This window comes from Haliaeetus albicilla, chromosome 16, assembly GCF_947461875.1.
Source record: "Haliaeetus albicilla chromosome 16, bHalAlb1.1, whole genome shotgun sequence".
NCBI lineage: Eukaryota > Metazoa > Chordata > Aves > Accipitriformes > Accipitridae > Haliaeetus > Haliaeetus albicilla.
In genome coordinates, this window is record NC_091498.1 from 14,671,054 (window position 1) to 14,692,650 (window position 21,597).

The following is a 21,597-nucleotide window of genomic DNA, read 5'->3' on the forward strand; positions in this document are numbered from 1 at the left end:
GCAGGTTCACAAGGTACCCTGGAAATAAACAACAGAGGACAAGTCTGGGCTCACAAAGTTTGAGGTCATTTTCTCTCACTCACTCTTGCACTTCCCTTCTCCTATGCTCATGCTTTTTTTGCTCTTTTTGTCTCACTTTTATGATGACTTGCTGTTTTTCTCACTTGAGCATTTTTCTTCCTTTATCTGTTGTTGCTCTTGCACACTTCTTTACAAGCTTTTTTCTTGTTTGTGCTTTTTCTCTTTTTACCTCCTTTCTTGCTCATGTTTCCCCTTCTCTTTTTATTTTGCACTTGCTCTCCTTCCCTTCCCTCTACTGACTTTTACTACAGTTACAGACCTCCTTCAGGAAAACTTTCTAGGATTCATGCCAGGTTAGTTATTAATGATGTATATACCTCAGGATAATGACCAAAACCAGTAACAATTCTGACAGGCTGCCACAAATTTGCTTGATAGATGCATAACTGCAAGCAAAAATTTGGCATTTTCCCAGCTGGAAATGCTGAATGCAAGAATGCAGTGGAAATGTGAAGGAAAGAGCAGTATCACTGTCCAGATATAATATTGGTACAATACTGGATCCACAGATACTGTGATACAGTATTTGCTGCAAAATATCCAGAACCCCACTACATTTGCAGAATTTAAGTATATACAAACAGGAAACTCGCGCCTAAGTGTTGCTTATCTTTGGAATGCTTATCTTCAGCTTACCTGGGGAGGAAGGAGGGTCCTAGCACTGCCAGAAAGAGCAAGGAATTAATTACAAATGTAAGCTGACGGAGTAGAAGACAAACAATTATTTATAAAGCTGGCTGACAGCAGGGCTAACAGGGAAGCTGTATGGGTGGATTCCACTGACTTGTGACGCTGCAAACACAAAAACAAAGCTTGTGGCTGATAGATTTGTTTTTATTATTACAGAACAGATGAACTAAAATAAGCCAACAATATAATTTTATGCCAACAGCCATCTTTCTAGCACAGGCGGTGACTGACTTGATGTACCCTTCTCCCCCCTCCCCGGGCCTCTGTTCAATGGGAAGCAAATGGTGGTGGCTTTTGCACTCCAGTCATCTTACTCTTTTGTTTGTAGAGGTGTGCCTGGGAAAAGAGGAAGCAGGGGAGCAGAGAAAAGAGTACGTTGTAGGAGCAATAAGCAGAAAGGCTTGTGGATCCTCTTGCATGCTCACATGTTGTGACCAGGTAGATGGGGCAACTGGAGAATCATGCCCACTTCCCACACATGGCAAGCCTCTAGTTGCTACTCTAGTCAAGCCAGGAGTTTTTTCCCATTCCAAGCTTACAAAGGGCAAGATGCACTCAACTGGGGAGTTTTTGGCAGGGTAAGGGGCAGTCTATGTAAAACCAAACCAAAAAACCACCCCCACCCCCAAAAAACAACCCAAAGAAATCTGCATTTTAAGCCACTTCAAAGTAAAAGTCACTTCTTATAATATAATAGATATTTTTTAAATGGCAGGACCACCATCCTAGAAAGACAAAGGGCTTGCACTCAAGACCAAAGAAAGAAAAACAAAAAAACAACCAAACAAACAAACAAAAAAAGAAAAACAAAAAACCAAAAAAAACCAAGAGTGGCCCCACACTCAAGCTTGGCTCTTCTATAAAAACAGCACTCATCATCCATCTGAATAAGTAAAAGGAGGAGCGGACAGAAAATAAAATAAAACTGGTGCAACTTCTCGCCAGGCGGCCCATTAAACCAAAGCTCCGTACAGTCCCATACGACTACACGTCCGGTGGTGGCAGCATAATTGCTTTCATTGCTGTATATGTCTGTATGTATATCTGAACATATACATACACATACACACAGAATATATAATATTGTTTTTAATGTTAGTTTTGATCCTGTCGGAGGGCTCATCTCTCTTTCACATGGTTCTGTGCTCCTGCGCTGTTGCTGCTCCCATTGCCGCTCCCGTTACTGCTGCTCCCACTGCTGCTGCAGAGGACCTCTGTGAGGTCGTCCATGATGGTGGTCTCTTTAGGGTCCACAAGGTTGAACTCCCTGATGAATAGGATAAAGTGTGTGTAGAGTGTGTTTAAATGTCCGTGCAGCTCCAGTGCCAAAGTCTCCTTAAAGTGTGAGGAGTAGATATGGGCCAGCACATGGAACAGGTACTTGCAGATCTTCTTCACTAGGGACTCAAATGAGTTTGGGAATTCCTTGCCTGAAAGGAAGATGGAGAAGCACCATAACAGCTCCAGCCACTCACCTTCAGCCCCACAGCAGCACTTGTTTGGGCTGAGCTGTGGGTAAGAGCAACTAGCCCGCCTTACACAGCAGACAGCTTGTGGGCCCTGTATCATCCTCTTACCTTCTTTTTACAGGAATCGGGAAGAATCTAAGGAGGTTTTAAGCATTTTCATTTGAAGTTAAGTTTTAAACCTTAAGGGTTCAAAAATCAGGAAGCAAGTGTAATCATTCTTTAAAACCAGAACATTTTCTGTTACTGGCTGTGAAACCAATGAAAGGCTCTTCTGGGTCCTTATCTAATTTGTCCAGGAGTAGCACGTTTTTCTCCTGGAAGTACATAATGCTTGGGAGACCAATTCCCAGATCCTGAAATGGAAGGTAAGGTACACAGGCCTTGGAAGTGTGCAGCAGTTTGACCAACTGTATATAATGATTTCACTCATTTCATTGTTGAAATTATATCAAATGGGAAAAGAAATGGAAGGAAATACTGGGTGCCTTCTGTCAGGTGCAGCTGAAATTGTGCTTGCTGGAGCAGTACTGTGCCTGCACAGCAAAAGACAATTATTGGACAACTACTTTGGTAACATTGAAAGTGAAACTGAGGCAAGCAAAAAGCAACAACTGCTGTCCTGTGCATGATGCATGATACGAAGTAAGTTATTGGTCTAAAGTACACCTTGGCCACACAGACAAACCACTTGCATGAAATGCCCTCATTGCCCTTGAACAACCATATTAAAAGCAAAAAATGTCAACTTCAGCTGGCTTACTAGATACTGCCTCTTTCCAGATCAAGATGCATGTAAGCAAAGGCTACTAGCTTAACGTTTGCTATATTGTAATGTCCTAGTTCTCCAATTATCTGAAGCGGCTCAAGAAGCCAGCTGCTTTTAGTCCTTATTAAGCCGACCTACAATAACTTTAGGTCTCTGTTTTCTTCCCCTTAACCAAAGGCATTGCATGTAGCAATCTTGTTAGGATACAAATTTGAATTAAAATTACTTTGCTATTGCTTTTCAATTCTTAAAAATCACATTCTTATTTAATCTTTGGAAGGGAAGGGAGACTGCAAACAATCTGCAAAACAAGGCCTGATTGAGCAAGGAAGACAAGCCATATTCCTGGCAATCCAATTTATTTCCCCCTTAATGCATCAGGGCTTTAAAGGAAATAGTAAAACAGCAAGGTTAAATTTTACTAGCAGCAGGCTGTATTGAACACATACATGCTGACAATTTTCAAATTTTTATCCTCTCTGAATACAGGCTAGAAGAGCTCAAAATCCTTGAAGAAAAATATGTACCGATGATGAAATACAAGCCAAGAGGACAGGATTTTGAGACTTTCACCCTAGTTCATATGCCAACAGTGCAAGTCTTTCTTACTGCAAGAATGAACCAAACTTAAAATCTACCTTAAAAAAACCAAAACCAAAACCAAAACCAAACCATCAAACAAACAAGTGAGAAAGCTGTCTGGTATTATTAGTATGTATGCTGAATGCCAACTTTCACCTTACTTACAGCATCTGCAGAGCTGCAGGAAAGCACCTGTCCAAAAGCAGACATACCGTATTTTGTTGGAAAGACGTCCTCATCTGTCACTAGCTTCTGCACAGAACTCATGACGAAGTCAACATACTGAGGAGCAGTGCACTTGATCTTCTTTCCCCGCTCATCATACCAGTAGTACTGTCTGTGGAGAGAATTGGCAGTGTCACCAGATTATGCCTTGGCTCCTCAGCTCAACTCCTTTAAGAGGTTAGCGTTTAAATATATAAAACAACAGCCGCAACATTACCAAAATATGGCATAGCTGCTACAGAAGAGATTCACCTCGGTATATTTCTACATCAAAACCCTTGAATTTCTGTTAGCCAGTTTTGTTTCTCCCTACCAATTTAGTCAAGAGTGCAGGTAGTACCAAGCACAGAAAGCCTGCTGACAAGTCTTCACAGAGAGGAGCTCTACTGAGGCAGCAGTAACTCCCTGTCCATGACAGACTGAGGGTGTGCATACAGTCTATAGAACTGTACAGGAAAGCATTATATAACTATTTTTAAAGGGCAACAACATTGCACAGTGATAAATTGATGATCTTCTGATGCTTAACATCACAAAACATAGTCTTGTAGTGTAGTATTATTAAACAGACAGAAGGTGGCTCCAAAACACCAGCCTTTTCAAGCTGGTGCTCTGCAGTACTGGCAGCATTTTTAAGCACTACAAATCCTGTTCCAAAATCCAGTATGGGGAAGGTTTTCAGGACCCTTCTGCACATTCCTGCCAGCATGCCTTTGAACTCTGCTTCTTTGGTTACAGTTACAGATGCCCCAAAACATCTGAATTTACATTTGACTCTGCCAACAGTGAATAATTCTTTTGGATCTTAAGGAACAGGAGACATTAGCATATTGCCTGGCTCTTCAAAAGCAACCATAATTCAATCAGTTAACCATAATCTTGATTAACTGCAGCCATCCCTCACCTGACAGAGAATCTGAAGGCTACAAAACCATTGAAGGTCTGTTCCTTTTTTTTTTTTTTTTCTTTCAGTCACAGTTAATTAAAGCACCTCTAACTGTTACCAGAAGCAGATATCCATCACATTAGGCGCATGTAGCGAGAAATGTTTTACAGATAAGGAATTTGGAAAAACACTTTTTAATTTTTTTTTTTTGCCAATGTCACATTAGCGATGTCTTGAGTTCCAGTTCCTGAACTCTTCCTTCAAACAGTCTAAGCTCCAGGCACAGTCCTGTATCATTATGGAACTGATAAGAAATCCATTGTGTTGGTCTTCCCAGAACACAGCATAGGTGGGGTTTGCTGACTGCCCTTAGAAGTGGTCTGGGCATCAGAACACCCCACCCAACACATCAGCCCAAAAAGCCAGGATACCATTTTTTGCCTGTCTGTTCAGCTCCAACTCTGCTGCTGTTGGCTAACGATCTGTTATCTGACATTCCTCACACAAATCACTAAACAAGCCTTATTGTAGCCCTAAACAAAGTATCTCTTCAGCATGACATTTAGCCACCTTTGCACTTTTTTTTTTTTTTTTTTTGCATGGAAGATAAAGATGAAATGTTTTTTCTGTGCCTAACAGGTATAGACTGCATTGAACTGGAAGGATCTATACGTGCCACTTGGAAAGTGAAGCTTTATGTATACTGACCAGCAGAACAGTCCTGAAGCAACTGAAGAAAAATGTTAAGTAGCAACTGAAAAGTTTTAATTTACAATGTGTTTTCATTGCCCTGAAAGATTCTTCAGGGACCTTGCAGACGGTGAGGTGAAGACACTGTTCATGCCCCAAGCCATATGAAAACAAGAGGAAGCTGCAGAAATTAGTAGTTCAAACTTTTAAGAGAGGAAAGGCAACTGAAAACTAGTTCTGCAGACACTTAACATTTAGAATTTTTCTTTCAGCTCATTTTCAGCATGTGGTGCTTGGTCACGCTGTTGTTTACTAGAGAGAGCAGGATTGGCTGCAGAAGGACATAAAAAGGTGAGCAAGCAGATGAAAACAGCAGGAGTTAAAAGCTCTTTATAGAGCTATGTCAGGCATCAAAACTATCATTTGAGCCCTTAGGCATAGACTGTTCATCACTGCTTACTTCCTTTATACAATCCACATATAAGGAATTACACAATGTAGTGCACAAACACAAGCCACCTCATTTGTCTAGTCCTGCAGTAAGCTGGAGCAAGACAGTTCTAGGCAACTCAGACTTATTTTGGGTCTTAAGACAATGTTTGTTGCCAAGAGGAGAAGCAGACTGGACTATCTGTACCTCAGCAGTTTTCTGATGCCGCAGAAATCCTCAACTGCAAGATAGAAAGCATAGTTTAGAGTTGCCCTTAGGCGCAAAAATGAATCTGAGTAATTAGATTTTAGTTAAAAGAAACAGTTTGGCAACTGTACAAGTTCACTTACATGAAAATATAAGCGAATAAATCTGTTGTAACATCGCACTGCATACCCTTTTTGCCTTTCCTTGAAAATTAGGCTAATTATGCAAAATAGGAATTTAAAAGAAGAATCATTAAGAGTAAGGGGCTAACTACAAGGATTGTCCTGTTGGATTAGAATCGCATCTTCCTCATGTTTCAAGTGCTGTGAACAGAGTCTTCACAGGTCTTGGATGAAGAGAGGAGCCCCTGACATGCCACGAGTATCTCGCACCTGGTACACAGCTGCCACCCCTGCTGGAGTTACCTCCCTTAACCAGATAGGAAGCAGGCTGGGGCCATCAAAAGGGCTCGCTTGGGCACAGAAGCCTAACTACATTCCACCACTGGCACTGTGACAGTACAGTCCCAAATTAGGCAATGGATAGGAAGCAGAAAGGACAAGAAGGTGACACTTAAAGGCACTTTTCAAAAAGTGCTCACACGATACAGGTTTTGATTATTTTATTTCCTATGTAAAGTTCTGGCGGATTTCAACTTCCCCAGTATGGAAAGCATGAGGAATTTGTAGCCCCATTCTAAATCTCAGAGAGAAATGACTATGGGTTTAACAGAGAAAAGCCTATGATGCAAATAATAAAATATAACACATATGAAGTCACAGTCCTGCATCTCAACATATGTATATATTTTAACCCCTTTTCCTCTAAAACATTCTGGGTTTGTGTTGATGACATAGAAGCCAAGGCAGAACAGAAGTTACATCAGTATATAAAAAAAGCTTCTGGAAGGAGGGAAAGGCAAATGCTGTGGAGATTATGTGGTCTGGAAAGGAAGGAGAGACAGTCTTGCTAGAAATACCAAAAGAGGTATTATGAAGAAAACAGGATAGCAAATTGTATGGAATGCAAGGGCAGTTAATATAGTGCTTGTCAGCAACTTGGAAAAGGTTTGATGGTTTGATAGGGGCAAAGCAATGTTGGGGGGGGGATAAAGGAGCCACCATGTAGAAGCATACAGCTCAGGAAACTTAAATACAAGAAAATGCAAAACATGCAAGTTTGAGTTAAGTTTTCTAGAAGGAAACACCCTCCATATGCAGAGACATTAAGGGCAAGGTAGACATGAGAAAGGAGATTGTAAGATTAGAAAAAATGAGTGATAAGCAATTATCAATTCAGGGATTTCACTGGACCAAAATGAGACCTTTCAGTCTTGTCTGCCTAGAAGTTTGCATCCATCCTTGGTTTCTGCCTCAGGAACCTCAGTCTCATGAACAGCACTTCAGCACTTTGAGAAGTTTGCCCAAATGTCAGCTAGAAAACCAGTTTATGGCTCACGATGCTTTAAAGCTAGTTTGTGTAATACTAAGCTATAAAGCATACTAAATCTAAATAGTAAATACTGTGTTAAAAATATAGTACCTGCTTTACAGCAAGTGATAAACATATTAATGAGCAAAATTAAGTAATTCCCAAAGTTACAATCATGCCACCCTCATTAAATTTTGAGGATAACTGGCCATTCTGGTATTTCTCTTGGCATTATCCCACCTTGCCAGCAAATGCTTCCATCTGTTCTACTAGGAGAGTAAGTTTTGGTCAGTTGTCTCTTAGTGACCCTAAGCAGAAATTCTCTTCCTTAATGTGTGCAGATGGCTGTACTATCTCATATATCTGACAGACGGCTGAAAGCTGCATCTGTCTGCAGTTTGTCAGTTGGCTGGAGCTTCTCCGAGATGTTAAAACGTTACCTCAAATATTTCACTGCAACTGGTGTTTATTTTGCCAGCACATTCTCTAAACTTAGGATTGAGTATTTGCAGTGCATTTGAATGCAAAGTAACTTGACAAGTAACCTGTTCTCAATAGTTACTTCACCATCTCAACCATAAATACAAAAAGCCTGTCTTAGTGTGACCAAAACGGTGTGATCCAAAACACCCTTTAGAGAACTGGGCAGGGAAAACATAAAAGAGGAGCAGAACGCAGACATTCGTACTGAACTACCTGAGAAATCAGCACTGAAAAAAATGGCAAACTGCACCCTTATTCCAAGGTACTGTAATTCTGTAGCAATCTAATATAGGTGGATGTTATTTTATTCCAAAGTACCTGAACAAACACATCACAGCAACAGAAGGTCAAATCTGGAGCATCCGTCAGGTGAATTAGCAACTGACTCTAATATTTAGGTGGTACTCGTTATATACTGGAGACAGGTCAGAGGCACAATAAATCACATCAACTGGTGTTTCTCCAACACAATAAGCATGTCCTTACCTTATTCATTAGGGTATGACTTAAAAAAAAGAAAGGGGGGGGAGTGAGAATCATAGTCATAATTGGATATAAACAAATGAGCACCTTTGAGGCAGTTGTCCATGTTCAACTTAGGCATATCTTTGTACTGGGTTTGCGTGGCAAGGTTTTGGTAGCAGGCGGGCTGCAGGGGTGGCTTCTGTAAGAAGCTTCTAGAAGCTTCCCCTATGTCCCGTGGAGCCAATGCCAGCCACCTCCAAGATGGACCCACTGCTGGCCAAGGCTGAGCCCATCAGTGATGGTGGCAGTGCCTCTGGGATAACATTTAAGAAGGGGGAAAATGTTGCCATGCAGCAGCAATTGCAGCTGAAGAGACGAGTGAAAATGAGTGAAACAACCCTGCAGACCCCCAGGTCCGTGAAGAAGGAGGGGGAGGAGGTGCTCCAGGCACCAGAGCAGGGATTCCCCTGCAGCCTGTGGGGAAGACCATGGTGAGGCAGGCTGTGCCCCTGCAGCCCATGGAGGTCCACGGTGGAGCAGGTGGGTGCCCGAAGGAGGCTGTGACCCCGTGGGAACCCCACACTGGAGCAGGCTCCTGGCAGGACCTGCGGATCTGTGGAGAGAGGAGCCCACGGAGCAGGTTTTCTGGCAGGACTTGTGACCCTGCAGGGGACCCATGCTGGAGCAGTGTGCTCCTGAAGGACTGCACCCCATGGAAGAGTCCCACGCTGGAGCAGTTCATGAAGAACTGCAGCCCGTGGGAAGGACTCACGTTGGAGAAGTTTGTGGAGGACTGTCTCCCATGGGTGGGACCCCGCACTGGAGGAAGGGAAGAGTGAGGAGTCCTGACCCTGAGGAGGAAGGAGTGTCAGAGACAATGTGTGAACTGACCACAACCCCCATTCCCCATCCCCCTGCGATGCTGGGGGGGAGGAGGTGGAGAAAACTGGGAGTGGAGCTGAGCCTGGGAAAAAGGGAGGGGTAGAGGGAAGGTGTTTTAAGATTTGGTTTTACTTCTTATTACCCTACTCTGGTCGACTGGTAATAAATGAAGTTTATTTTCCCCCAGTCGAGTCTGTTTTGCCCATGATGGTAATTGCTGAGTGATCTCTCCCTGTCCTTATCTCGACTAATGACCCTTTCATTGTGTTTTCTCTCCCCTGTCCAGCTGAGGGGGGGAGTGATAGAGCAGCTTTGTTGGGCACCTGGCGTCCTGCCAGGGTCAACCCACCACACTCTTCCAAAAGAGAAGAGCTAGGAAAGGCAGAACATAAAGATAAGGATTATCCAAAATTGTCATTAGAGCTATTTGGAGAACACAATTATGAACAGGGCCTTCAAAGCTGAACTGTATTGAGGTGTGTAGCTAGGTGATCTCACCTCTGTGGTTTTTTCAGAGAGCCACACACTTGATAGAAGAATGAAATATGCAGCCTACAGTTTGCAAACGTGAACCAGTCATCTGCCCCCAAGTACAGGAAGATACTTAAGTTGTTATGATTTAGCTAAACACAAACTGTTTCAAGTCCTTCACCCAAGTGTAGACATGCTTCCTGTTATTTCTGAATAGTGCAATTTTTCAGTTTTCCAAAACAAAGGATAGGAACCTTCTGCTATCGGTCCTCACCACTAAAAATATAGACTAGAGCTGGAGTTGCCTACAGGCACTTCCTTTCTTTATTCTGCAGCATGAACTGCTTACAGAGAACTGTTCAAGACTCCCTAGAGCAGAATGGAGCGACACTTACATAGGTTCCCTACCACCACCTCCTTTTAGCCACTATTTCCCATCAGCCAAGTGGATAAACAGTTAAACTCAGTCCTTTGGACAGCCATTGCTACATCAGGAATTAAAATATGAGAAAGCTTGGGAGCAAGACTCAACAAAATACTCATCTTACTGATCACCATTTCTCATTTAGAGACATGCTGTCTCCCTTTGATAACATCTGGGTCCAGCAGAGACTTATTACTTTCTGTTCCAGCCTGCTCTCAAAGTCCCTAGCATGGCCTTTAATTCTCTACTGACAGTTATCTTTCCAACTTTTACATGCAAAAATATCCTCCATACACTTCACATTCTTCAGAGTGCTCTCAAAAAAGCCCCTGATATTAATTTCAAGTGTACAAGATAGCCCAGTACATTAACCAAGAATTTGTTTCTAAGCACTAAGTAATTATTGTCAGAGATACAATATAGAGCTCTGGTTCTGTTGCATACATTTCCTGGGATGTTTATTTGATGTACTATAACATTAACTGCTCAGTCTTCTGTTTTAAAATCCATCTCAACTAAATGAATCCCAGGAAATGCAAGAGGAGGGAAGAAAAGGCCTATCGACACATGTGCTGGAGAAAAAAAACCCACAACACAGCAGGCTTATTCATACTTAACTGGATCTCATATTCCATCATGTTGGACTGTGCTAATCAAGAGCAGAAGTTTATGGTAACTTTTTTTATACTCGCCATGTACAGTAAAACTACAAAGCTTTCTTTCATAAGTGACAGCTAGTCAACGTTTAAAAAGTCTACTAAGTCCTACAGGGGGGAAAGTGACAAACCAAAACGTTTTCCTTACTCTTTGCAAAGCTGCTACTTGTGTCCTCCACACCCAGGGGCTCAGGCAGCAAGCCAGTGGCTCACGTCAGGCTAGAGGTTATCCGTCAGCAGCCTGGTGCTCTGTCAGCATTCCAGCTATCAAAAACACCCTCTGAGGTTTTTGCAATTCGTTTATCCTCCCTGGCCTTCTATGGAATCCCAGCACTGTTACCAGTAAGGACAGTTTTGTCTTGCTCTTCTTCCCCTCTCCCTGCAAGCTGCGCACATGGTAATGTGCCTCTCTGATCTGACCTTGTAAAACCAGCTCAGAACAGTCAAAGATTCTCGTCCTAGTCCTCCACGAAAACAGATTCCCACCACCATTCACTGCTGAGGGGAGAAAGGAGGATGTACAGATGCCACATTCTCACTAAGTAGAGATCTGCTGTAAAACACTTGCCCAATGCCATCCAATACCAATGTTCTCCCCCAAGCAACTCTGAAGACTTCATGGAAACCTTGCAGTTGTAAATAATTGACTTACGTATTGCACACTGCCATGGTCTGACATGACTCTCCTGTACAGAATTCTGAGATTGTACTATACTGTAAGTTGATGTGATGGAAGAAAGTTGTTGCTGAAAAATAAACACAAAGGAAAGAAATTCAGAAGTAAAATACTTTCAAACACTGGTTATCCTCCAGACAATTATTTAAACAGAGTAAGTGAAGTGGCCTCAGAGTCTTGAGCCTGCATACAAATTTAAACATGATTTAGCTAGAGTCTAATTATGAACTGCAAAACAAAGAGGTACATAGAATGAAAGCTCTTGTTTTGATTTAAGATGAAAGCACCATGATGCATCAGCTCTTATTACTCACTAAGCAGCAAGACTGGAAAGTGCCTCCATCATCAGCCTCACTTTTACAGTAGAATACTCTACTACAAGCTGAAGGCAAACAATTTGCTATGTTCTTCTGAAGACAGACTTAAAATGTACAGTGGCCAGAAAATGGCATTAATATTTCTCATGACATATCTCCTTTTAAAAAACAACAGCATGAAAACTAGTACACTTCTAATTTTTTAAAATCTCCTGAGATAATTTAACATTTTAATACTCCTCAGGGGGCACCTCACTTTTTCTTAACGAGTCTCTATAAAACTTTGCTAGTGTGCAGTTTAAAGTAGTTTCTTGCTACCACCACATACTGTTGAAAATGTAAACAAGGCTGGGTCATAGCTGCAGGTTAGGACTGGCAGGTGAAGCAGAAGCACAGGGAAGTATTGTAAATCAGAACTAAGATGCACAGATACAGCATTCAGTCATGGTAGCCAGTCATGTCTCTGAATTCCAGCTTGACTACAGTTTAAGTTCACAATAGTTCCACCAAAGCTTGGAAGGAATGGGGAGAAGAAATCCAACCAAAAGACTTCAAAACTTCTGGCTTTAGGCATAACTTGCTTCACATACAAGTCTTAACAAACTACCATTTTTAGAATGCTTCTGGAAGACCAATAGCTTGAGTCAGAAACATGCTGAACCAGCCAGTTTAGCAAATAGTAAAGGGAATCTGATCAGCCTCAAAAAAGCATCAAAAACTTTAATGCCCTCAATGCCACAGTGAAGGAGCTGGAAGGAGGAAACTCATCAAGGCTTCCATGCTGCTGAGCACAGTTGGTTTGTACGTAAGCTTAATTACTATTCAAGGTATAATGACACGCATTATGCAGTAAGCATAAATAGTCATTGAGTGTTTTTCTAAGCACTGAAAACAGTAAAAGGAAACAGAGTGAATGATGCCGCCTTTGGTGTGGACAGCAAGCTCAGCACTGTACAATCACAATACTCACTGTTGCTGGCTAGCCACTCGTTGAGGTCTATTTCTCGTGGTAGCATCACTAGTTCCTTAAATTCGAAGTCGGTAATTCTGGATTTTGTGTATTCTGGCTCTAGGTAAAGTTTCTTCTCTTCCGGTGCTGGCTTTTTACCATTTGGCTTTCCCTTGGACTTCCTGCAAGAGATTAAGAAGAGGGAAGAAAGGTTACCTTTACTGTTGATGAACAGCTACAGAAACCTGAAAGAAGCTGGTTTATCCAAATTGCTGTGTTTTCACTGCTCCTCCTGCCTTCCCTCCCCTTAGCTTTTGTGGTTTTTTTTTAATTAAAGCAAAAGATAGTTTCTTAAAAAGTGTATTTGAACTCAGTCACTTTTTTCAAGTAACTTTGGAAGTTTTGAATGGCATTAAGACTGAGCTGCTCCACCTCCATTGCCCTTTTGCCAGTTTAGATTGTAAACTATTGGGAGCAACAGTCTCTTTTTATGCTTATGAACAATCATGACAGCAGAATGCCACCATGCCTGAAGGAGCTACTCTAATGCAAGTATACTAACAATCTGCTGAATCATACAGGTAACTGTCACCTGCAAAATGGGAGTTTGAGGGACAGTAAAAGTGGACTGCTACAAGACAGATAGCTCTCAGTTGGAAAAATGTTCTTTCCACACAACGTGCTGGCACTGCTCATTCAAAGCTACAGCATTCCTCACTACTCCAGTCCTACATTCTCAGAGATACCAGAAGCCTGGAAGCAAGCATCTGTGAGTCCAGCTAGAGGCACTGGTAACTACAAAAACACCTGCTTTCTCAACTCCCTGGATACCTGAGACAGAAAGATCCGAGTTCATTTTCTTCTGAAAATCCTTTAAAATCCGATGCATTATGAAATAACCTTCCATTTGGATTTATAAAAGCAGACACACCATTCCATAAAATGCATTTATCTCCACAGCATACTGTAACTTTTCATCTCCCATTTCTAAAGCGTTTGTTGTAATCACTAGAATTTTCCTCTCACTCTTGTTTTTAACATTCTCAAGCTAGACTCTCAACCCAAGCTGTATTCCTGGGCCAGGGGTTCACTAAAGAGTTCTGAGGCAGGATGGCAGGTCCACACTTTCATCTTTTAGGCTATATGATCAAACAGCTGTATATCCATGTGTTTCTACAGTTAAAAAATCCACCTAACCAGAGACAGAAGATCTATTTAATGGTGACGGACAAGTACAGTAAGGCAATACTTGCACATTTCTTGCCATCTCCTTTTTCCACATCAGTGCATTCCAATTCAAATGAATTTGATTTGTCTGCAAGATTTGTCTCTTACATTTATTTAAGTAACCTGGACTAATTCTCATAGCTGCTCCACAAAGGGATGTTTTAGGACATGCCAAGTCAGATGTCCCTCAGCACAAGGCTCTTAATACAGAGGGGTAGCTTAGTTAGACCAATAGCTCCTGGTTGTCAGCTAACTATTCTTGCCTTCAAACCTTTATATTTGCTAATTTCGTTTGAATCTCACCATGTAAAAGTAAGCTACAGATAAGAAAGAAAAGTCTATGAAAGCAAGAACTGCAAGAGGGCCTTAAAGGTATTTAAAGAAGCTATGAGAGATACACTTAATTTATTCTTGGGCCTGCAACTTCAGATTTTCACAGAACTTGAGACGACATTCAAGGAAAATGTAATAGCATAAAACAACAGTGCCGTTCAATAGTCTGTAGTCTGACTTTGTAGCAAATGAAACAACATGTTTGACCTCTTCCTTCTGCAGGAATACCATGTTAAGACTTGCACCTACCTTACCCTGACAATCAGCAGCATAAATCCAGTTGAAACTATGCACTTGGCCCTGAGCTAGCAAAAAATTCTCCAGGCCACTGATTTGCTTAATTCCCAGCACAGGCTGCCTTACTCCTATGCTGCTGAAACCAAGCCTAGCACGCTCCATACAGCACCTTCATACCTGCTGGGCCTCTGACAGACAATATTAAGGTCTATTCAGAATATACTCTTTAGGGTTTTTTTCAGCTGGTTGGGTTTAGTGGGTTTTGGGTTGGGGCAGGGTGGGGGGGGGGTATTCAGGCATTCAAGGATAAGTTGATTTTCTAAGAAAATTATAGTTCTAGTAACAGCGATGCAGAAAATACCTTCAACTTCAGAGACTGGTTTGACAAACCGCATTAACCACACTTGGGGAGAAAAGTGATCAGTGAGAAGTAGTTTGGACAGAACAGAGTTTGTGTCTTTGCTTTACTTCAGGATACTTAAACCAAGGGCCCCAGGATAGGGCTGTGCCACGACAGCTAAGAGCAGTCTTCTGAGAGGAGGAGGAGGGGAGAGAGAGACGACGAGGTCAAAGACAGTCTGTCACAGAGCCAGGCTGTGGAGGGAAACCACAGAAGGAAGCCAGACATACAAGGCTGAGGCAAGCCTTCCACCGAATAGAAATGGGTAGTGTATACCTCATTCTCACTTCAGCATCTCCTCCCCATTTCAAGAAACGAATCGAAAATTCAACACTAAATATATTTCACAAGTTTGCTAATGCAAACAACTACACGTCATGGTCCTTTCACAAAAACCAAAGCCCCTCATTTCCACACAAGTATCAGTTCCCTGCGAGATTAGTACATGCAGCTGCTTTGTGTCTTTTCAATAGATTGTGTCAGTTTTTCCACAACTGCCTTGTGCTGGAACTGGAGCACTTCAAACAGAAGCCTCCTGAAGGATCCTATGCACTGCCCCTTTCCAAAGCTTTGGTTTGGTTTAAAAAAGAACCCGACTCATGGGCATCATCACTGAACCTGCAAAATGCCCATAATCACCAATACCAAAGGGTTTATTCACACCACTGAAACCTGAATGCCAAATCACCATGTGCAGCACAAACTTCTTTTTAACCTTTTGCTGGTGCTGAGAGCTAAAGCAAAACCACAAAAATTGTTTCTACCAACAGATTTTCATTACTTGTATGCAGTGCAGTTGGGACACTACATGGACCAAATATTTTAAGTACAAACTAAAAAAAATTCCAGTCTTAAAAATGTCAAGTTTGGAACCAGACCACACGTCTTCCCTCAATTCAGCATAACACAGATTATAAAGTTAGACTTACTCATATTAATTGAGTCATGCTCAGTCTAGGCTGTAAAACTGTGGGTTTAGTTTGGAAACTGTCAATACTAGTCAATACTAAAGCATTTTCTTTAGAGACTTACAAAGCTGGAGCATAGTGCAGTACAAAGAAAACAGTTTTAGAAATGTGATTCCATATGATTAAAAATCAACAAATAGTTCCATATTCTAGATAAACTAAAACTCATAAATTCGCAATTACCAGAATTACCAAATAGTGTAAAGTTCAGAAGTTAGCTTCCTTCCTTCTGCTCTCCCCTACCTCCAAGTTCACTGTTGTTTCACAAAGACTTGCAAGAAAACACCGTCTACCTGGAACCAACTCCAAATGTACAAAGCGAAGCAGCGAAGCATCCGTTATTTCCTTTGTTGTGAGCTGTTCACATTCAAGATGCCTTCCTTAATTTTTCATTTTATATTTAAAGTACACAAATACACAAAATTGCGTGTAGCCATTTCTGAGATGTCCCAGAACACCCTTAAAAGTGAGGACTATAGCAATGAGCATAAAGCAGCACATTCAACAACAGCTTGTTCAGCCTGCTTTCAATGAAAGGAAGAGTGACAAGAACAATGAAGAACAGGTTTTACTCAGGAAACACCAAAATCCATCACCTGTAGATGATTATTTACTGGAAAACATAACTAAATGTCATATAAGACCACAAAAAGGGCAGTACCTTTCAAAACACTGCTATAGGCAAACCAAAGTCCTGGTTCATGTTTACCTGTGTGTGTCTTAAAAAAATAAGAGAGTTCTGCTAAATGTGTCTTAACATATCCATGTCAGATCAACTGTTATGTCCAAAGCAGCTGGAGGAATAGCTGTTACACAGCAGTTTGGTGAAGGTCTGTCAAGAGGTTAGACCAAAACCTGTCTATCAATGCTTAACTACTAATTAAGGAAAGAAACATCTTTAGGGAATCCAAGGAGACAGCACTCAACAGTTTTTATTGACAGGCAAACCAGAGTACAAACTAATTCTTCAGATAACTCGCAGGATAGGTTTGTGTTTGTTTGGGTTTAGGCACTCAGTTGAATATGATGCCACAGGCCAAGTCACACCCACGAATAAGTTTGAGAAGGAAAAGTGATGGGAGACGGCAGAAGAGAGGTCACTCATCTTAAGTCTTAGAAAAAGGTTCAGCAAACTGGCTCCAGCCAAAGACACTACATTCACTAATGCTTCTAGCAGGGCTTCCATACTCAGCCTTGTCTTCAGCTGAGAAAACACAGCAGCTGGAAGTTTGCCTGGATTTCACTGGAGAAAGAGATGTATAAGACACTCCACCAAGTGACAGGCCCACTGGGCCGTGATGACTTTTTCCCCTGGTCTAACTGCTTTGTTAACATCAAGTAAAACTGCCAATTTCCCAGCTTGTTTTCTTATCCCATCTCAGTTAATAAAGATTCTCCTCTAATCTCTCTCTCTCTCACATTTCCTTCTTGATCAGATGCCCAGTAGTTTCTTGGTTCAAAAAAACCCAGACTTTGGAGCATCTTCAAAGCACCATCCAGGTATTTAGTTTTAAAACCATACGAGGAAAGTATTATTCCCATTTCATAGCAGAAACTGGCTGTAAGGTTCAAAGTTTGTTCATAGTACCAATACTAAAGATGTACGTCAGTTCAAACTGATATGGTTTGTTTGGAAAGAAGCACACATGAAGCAATCTGACTTAGCTGAAAAGTATCAAAGACACAACATCCCCTATGTGGACATGCTTCATAACCTGACGTAGTTCAAATCACTTTGGAACTGTACCAGGCATCCATGGTTTTGGTCATGAGAATCTGATTTATTGCAAACACTAGTGATATATTAAATGCCAAACTTCCCTAAACTCATCATGCAATTTTTAAGATTATCTCTACCAACTCAGGATTCCTTTTTTCCAGAGGGAACCAGCACAGCTATAAGAATTTCTTGCTGTCTCCAGCAAGCTGTGCAGTTTCTTACACTGCATCTGAAACAAATCTCTTCAAGGACAAACGATCATGCTTCAATCACCATCTCCTACCCTTCACACCCAACTAACTACTCTGTTTATTTTTTCTTTTTTGAATACAAGTAATCAGTGGTTTTTCTCTTTTTAATGTGGCATTTTAAAGTGGGTTTAGTACCAGATAGAAGAGTAACTTCAGAAAGTTAAAAAGTTTATTTAAAAAAACCTATAGTGGTGAGGAGCAGAGCTGCGGGCAAAACTCCAATCATTTTGTGCCCTCTGGATCATGCACTAGTTTCAGGTTCCAGCCAAGTCTCAAACACACTAATTTCCATTTGAAAATTGACAGAACAGGTCTAACAGGCCTTACATGACAAATTTGTCTCCCTGTTTGCAAACTTCAAAACTCACAAGCCATCTTGAGTCTGTGAGGATGAAAATCACCACAGATTATGAACCTTACAGGACAAAGATGCTTATTTTGTGATTAATAATGTGAGGTGTTATTTTTAGTAACTGACCCTGTTTCTTACCCCAGGTTAACTGGTATAATCCTAGCAATCGCCAGCAAATGTAGAAGAGAGCATGTCTCAACTGTCTGCAATCCAGCTGTGATGTGTTCAGTCAGTGTTGGTGAGAGGACAGTAAAAGGCCCATGGTTCATAGCAATGCACGTGAAAGTGGCACAAAAAGAAAAATCTATTTTAAGGAAAATAAAAAATAAGATGCCCACAGAAATGTTATCAAATTACATTTTAAAAGTCACTTGAGGTTTTAGGGGTTATTTTCAAGTAACCTAGCTTGGACTTTATAATTTCTGTAGTTCACAATCTAGAAAATTTGGTAGTTGAAATGGTACGTTCCCAACTAAAACATTTATGTGGAAAACTTACAGTCTCCAACAGCAACACCATATTCCACCTCACCCATGTGTACCTCTACACTACCAAACGACCGGATATATCAAACTATCTTGGCCTTTGATTTTCATCCTGTAATTTTTTCCTTTCTTTTTGAAGTGTCGTGTTTTAAAATATCCTCCACTGATGAAGTATTATAGAGTGAAGCACTCCTGCCAAAACCTACTTTCTTGGTAATTGAGGATGGGGGTTAGCTTCTTGAAACACAGAATTAGAGAGGCAGTAAGCCAACATTTTAACAGTGTCTTTTAGGCCAATCTTTATGAACACTTTCATGTTTTTATATTTCCCAGTGAGTAAGGGTTTGTAATTCAAAGTTAAAGGTATACTGGGTATTTTCATTTTAGTTTCTGTCCCCTTTTTCAGGTAAGGAGTCAAATGGAATGCGAGTGGAACAAAAAAGGGAATAAAATACATTAAGGTAAAAAATTTTAATATGGAAGCTCTCTCCCTCTAATATACTCCATTTGCAGAAGGGAAAAACCCAAAGATTTCAGCCCTCCACAGAAGAGTACAGCTTTGTAAGGAAAACCAGGTTAGCTGCTCACAGATTTCCTTGTTACCTTTCTGTTTTTTCTGTGGCATTTTACTGGAAAGAAGTTATCAGTTAATTTCTGGTTAGAAACATTCTGTGTAAGTATGGGAGTCCTGAACCCATTCATAGCAGGAAGGAAACAGTTTTATGAGCTAAAATTCATGAGTCCTAGTGACTGACTGCCACCAAGAACAATGAAGCAGAAGGTTATGCCAGTTTTTACAGGACAGGAACAAACTCTTGAAGGTTGTCCGGTTTCCTACCTCAACAGTCCACAGTGTTTTCTCCTCAGTTAAGTACAAGGAATGGAAACTTAGAGGCACTAGGCAGCTTAAAAATCACTTCTTGGTAATTCAACATCTTTATTTGTATAGCATGCAAGAAAAGGGGAATAACAAGCTTCACCTGAACATCAGTAGAGCTACCCTTCCTTTGAGAAAAAACAAGAGACAATATTTGTATTTCCCTCTTTCTTTAAAACTGTACAAAATTAGTATCTCTGTGGAGATTCTTCTCAATCCCATGTCCTGTTTTAACGCAGATCACTGCTAAGTCTTCAGCTGAAAATGCCACATGACAGCACACCCAGAACACAAATCCTGGATGTACGTGTTCAGAGTGGGGGAAGAGGAGAAAAGAACATCAGCATGGGAAGGGAAGCAGTGTAAGGTATTGGAAGGCAAGCCCAAATCCCAGTGCAGCATAGAGTACAATTGTTCATGGATTTCTGTGGTCAGACTGTTTCTCCAGGGCCTGGGGAAAGGAAGGAGACTAAGTTTTTAAGACAGTCTCTGCTCTGATCTCCTCTCACCCCAGGTCTCTGACAGACCCTTCTGACCTCAGTTTCATTCCTCTCCTCTCCTGCCCTGGGTTAGCTCCAGGGCTTGGTTGCTGTGCAGGTCTAAGGGGGCTGTGCAGAATAAAATGTCTTTGGCAGCATTTCTGGCCCTCCTTCTTCATTTTTGTTCTTTGAAGTTACTAATAGTTTATTTAAGAGGAGGAGGAAAGAAGAATGTACCCTACATGCCAGGGAAACTTTTTCTTCTGGATTCTCATAGTGGCTCTTTGCCTTAAAAGGGAATCTTTGCTTGGCGTCCGGATGCTCTGCTGTAAACAGTCAGTGCCAAGGCATGGCAGGCATGTTAAGGATGACAAGTGCCATAGCATTATTTCATAATGCTGCTTCTCAACAGAAAGCCCAAAACATTCTGTAGGGCCACACTGAGTTTCCAGCTGGTGCTGCTGGCAAAGCAAGGAGAACATGGGACACCTGCACATGCTACATCTCTGGTACATCAGGCCTTCCCATTTGCTTTTGTAGGACTCCCCACCTATCTACTGGTGAAAAGTCTAGAGCACAAGTCCTGCGAGGAGCAGCTGAAGGAACTGGGCTTGTTTAGCCTGGAGAAAAGGAGGCTGAGGGGAGACCTTATCGCTCTCTACAACTACCTGAAAGGAGGTTGCAGCAAGGTGGGGGGTCAGGCTCTTTTCCCAAGTGACAGGACAAGAGGAAACGGCCTCAAGTTGCGCCAGGCGAGGTTTAGATTGGATATCAGGAAAAATTTCTTCACTGAAAGGGTTATCAAGCATTGGGACAGGCTGCCCAGGGAAGTAGTGGTGTTACCATCCCTGGAGGTATTTAAAAGATGTGTAGATGTGGCCCCTAAGGACATGGATTAGTGGTGGACTTGGCAGTGTTAGGTTAATGATTGGACTTGATGATCTTAAGAGTCTTTTCCAACCTAAATGATTCTATGATTCTACTTCTCTTTTCCCTTGCATGTCACCTCCCAGCGCTAGTTCAGTGTTTGCCGTGCTGTTTCCCAATAGTGGCCTGTCAGCTGCATATTAACTGCCTTTCCAAGTACAGTGCTGAAACTCCCAGGTATTTGCAGGTGGCCAGGTACCACTGCTGCTCCTTCTCTTCTGCTCAGGATTCCCCATCTTCTCTTTAATGCAGCTCTGGGAAAAATGACTACAGAGGCAAGGCCAGGCATGCTAACAGCTCAGTTAATGCTACAAAAATGCGCAGAGTGCATTCTTGTGGTAAAACATGCTGGACTAGAGTTTCCTTTCTTCTCTGGGTGTACCTTCCAGAACTCATGTTCACAAGCCCTGGTCCTCATGGGGGACTTCAACCACCCTGATACCTGTTGGAGGGACAACACAGAAGGGCACAAGCAATCCAGGAGGTTCCTGGAATGTGTTGATGACAACTTCCTTCTCCAAGTAATGGAGGAGCCAACGAGGAGAGGTGCTGTGCTGGACC

General features: G+C 41.7%; 1 protein-coding gene and 1 long non-coding RNA gene across 10 annotated transcripts in view; one reads left to right on the plus strand and one right to left on the minus strand.

Annotated features, from left to right (window-relative positions):
• Window positions 1-9,473, plus strand: part of LOC138689259 (uncharacterized) — a 32,966-nt gene extending 23,493 nt beyond the window's left edge. Inside the window, exons 1-3 of one of the 2 annotated variants that reach the window (XR_011328094.1) lie at window positions 2,359-2,605; window positions 3,496-3,990; window positions 5,339-9,473. This is a non-coding gene — a long non-coding RNA (uncharacterized lncRNA). Of the gene's footprint in view, window positions 1-2,358; window positions 2,606-3,495; window positions 3,991-5,338 lie in introns of those variants that run through there. The other variant, XR_011328093.1, reaches the window with a different exon arrangement.
• Window positions 895-21,597, minus strand: part of MOB2 (MOB kinase activator 2) — a 120,931-nt gene continuing 100,228 nt past the window's right edge. For 7 of the 8 annotated variants that reach the window (XM_069803604.1, XM_069803610.1, XM_069803605.1 and 4 more), the window contains 4 exons: window positions 12,802-12,962; window positions 11,491-11,584; window positions 3,801-3,925; window positions 895-2,201 (listed from right to left, as the gene is read on the minus strand). In XM_069803604.1, coding sequence (XP_069659705.1) covers window positions 1,891-2,201; window positions 3,801-3,925; window positions 11,491-11,584; window positions 12,802-12,962 — 691 coding nt within the window. In that variant the 3' untranslated portion in view covers window positions 895-1,890. Of the gene's footprint in view, window positions 2,202-3,800; window positions 3,926-11,490; window positions 11,585-12,801; window positions 12,963-18,406; window positions 18,553-21,597 lie in introns of those variants that run through there. The other variant, XM_069803606.1, reaches the window with a different exon arrangement.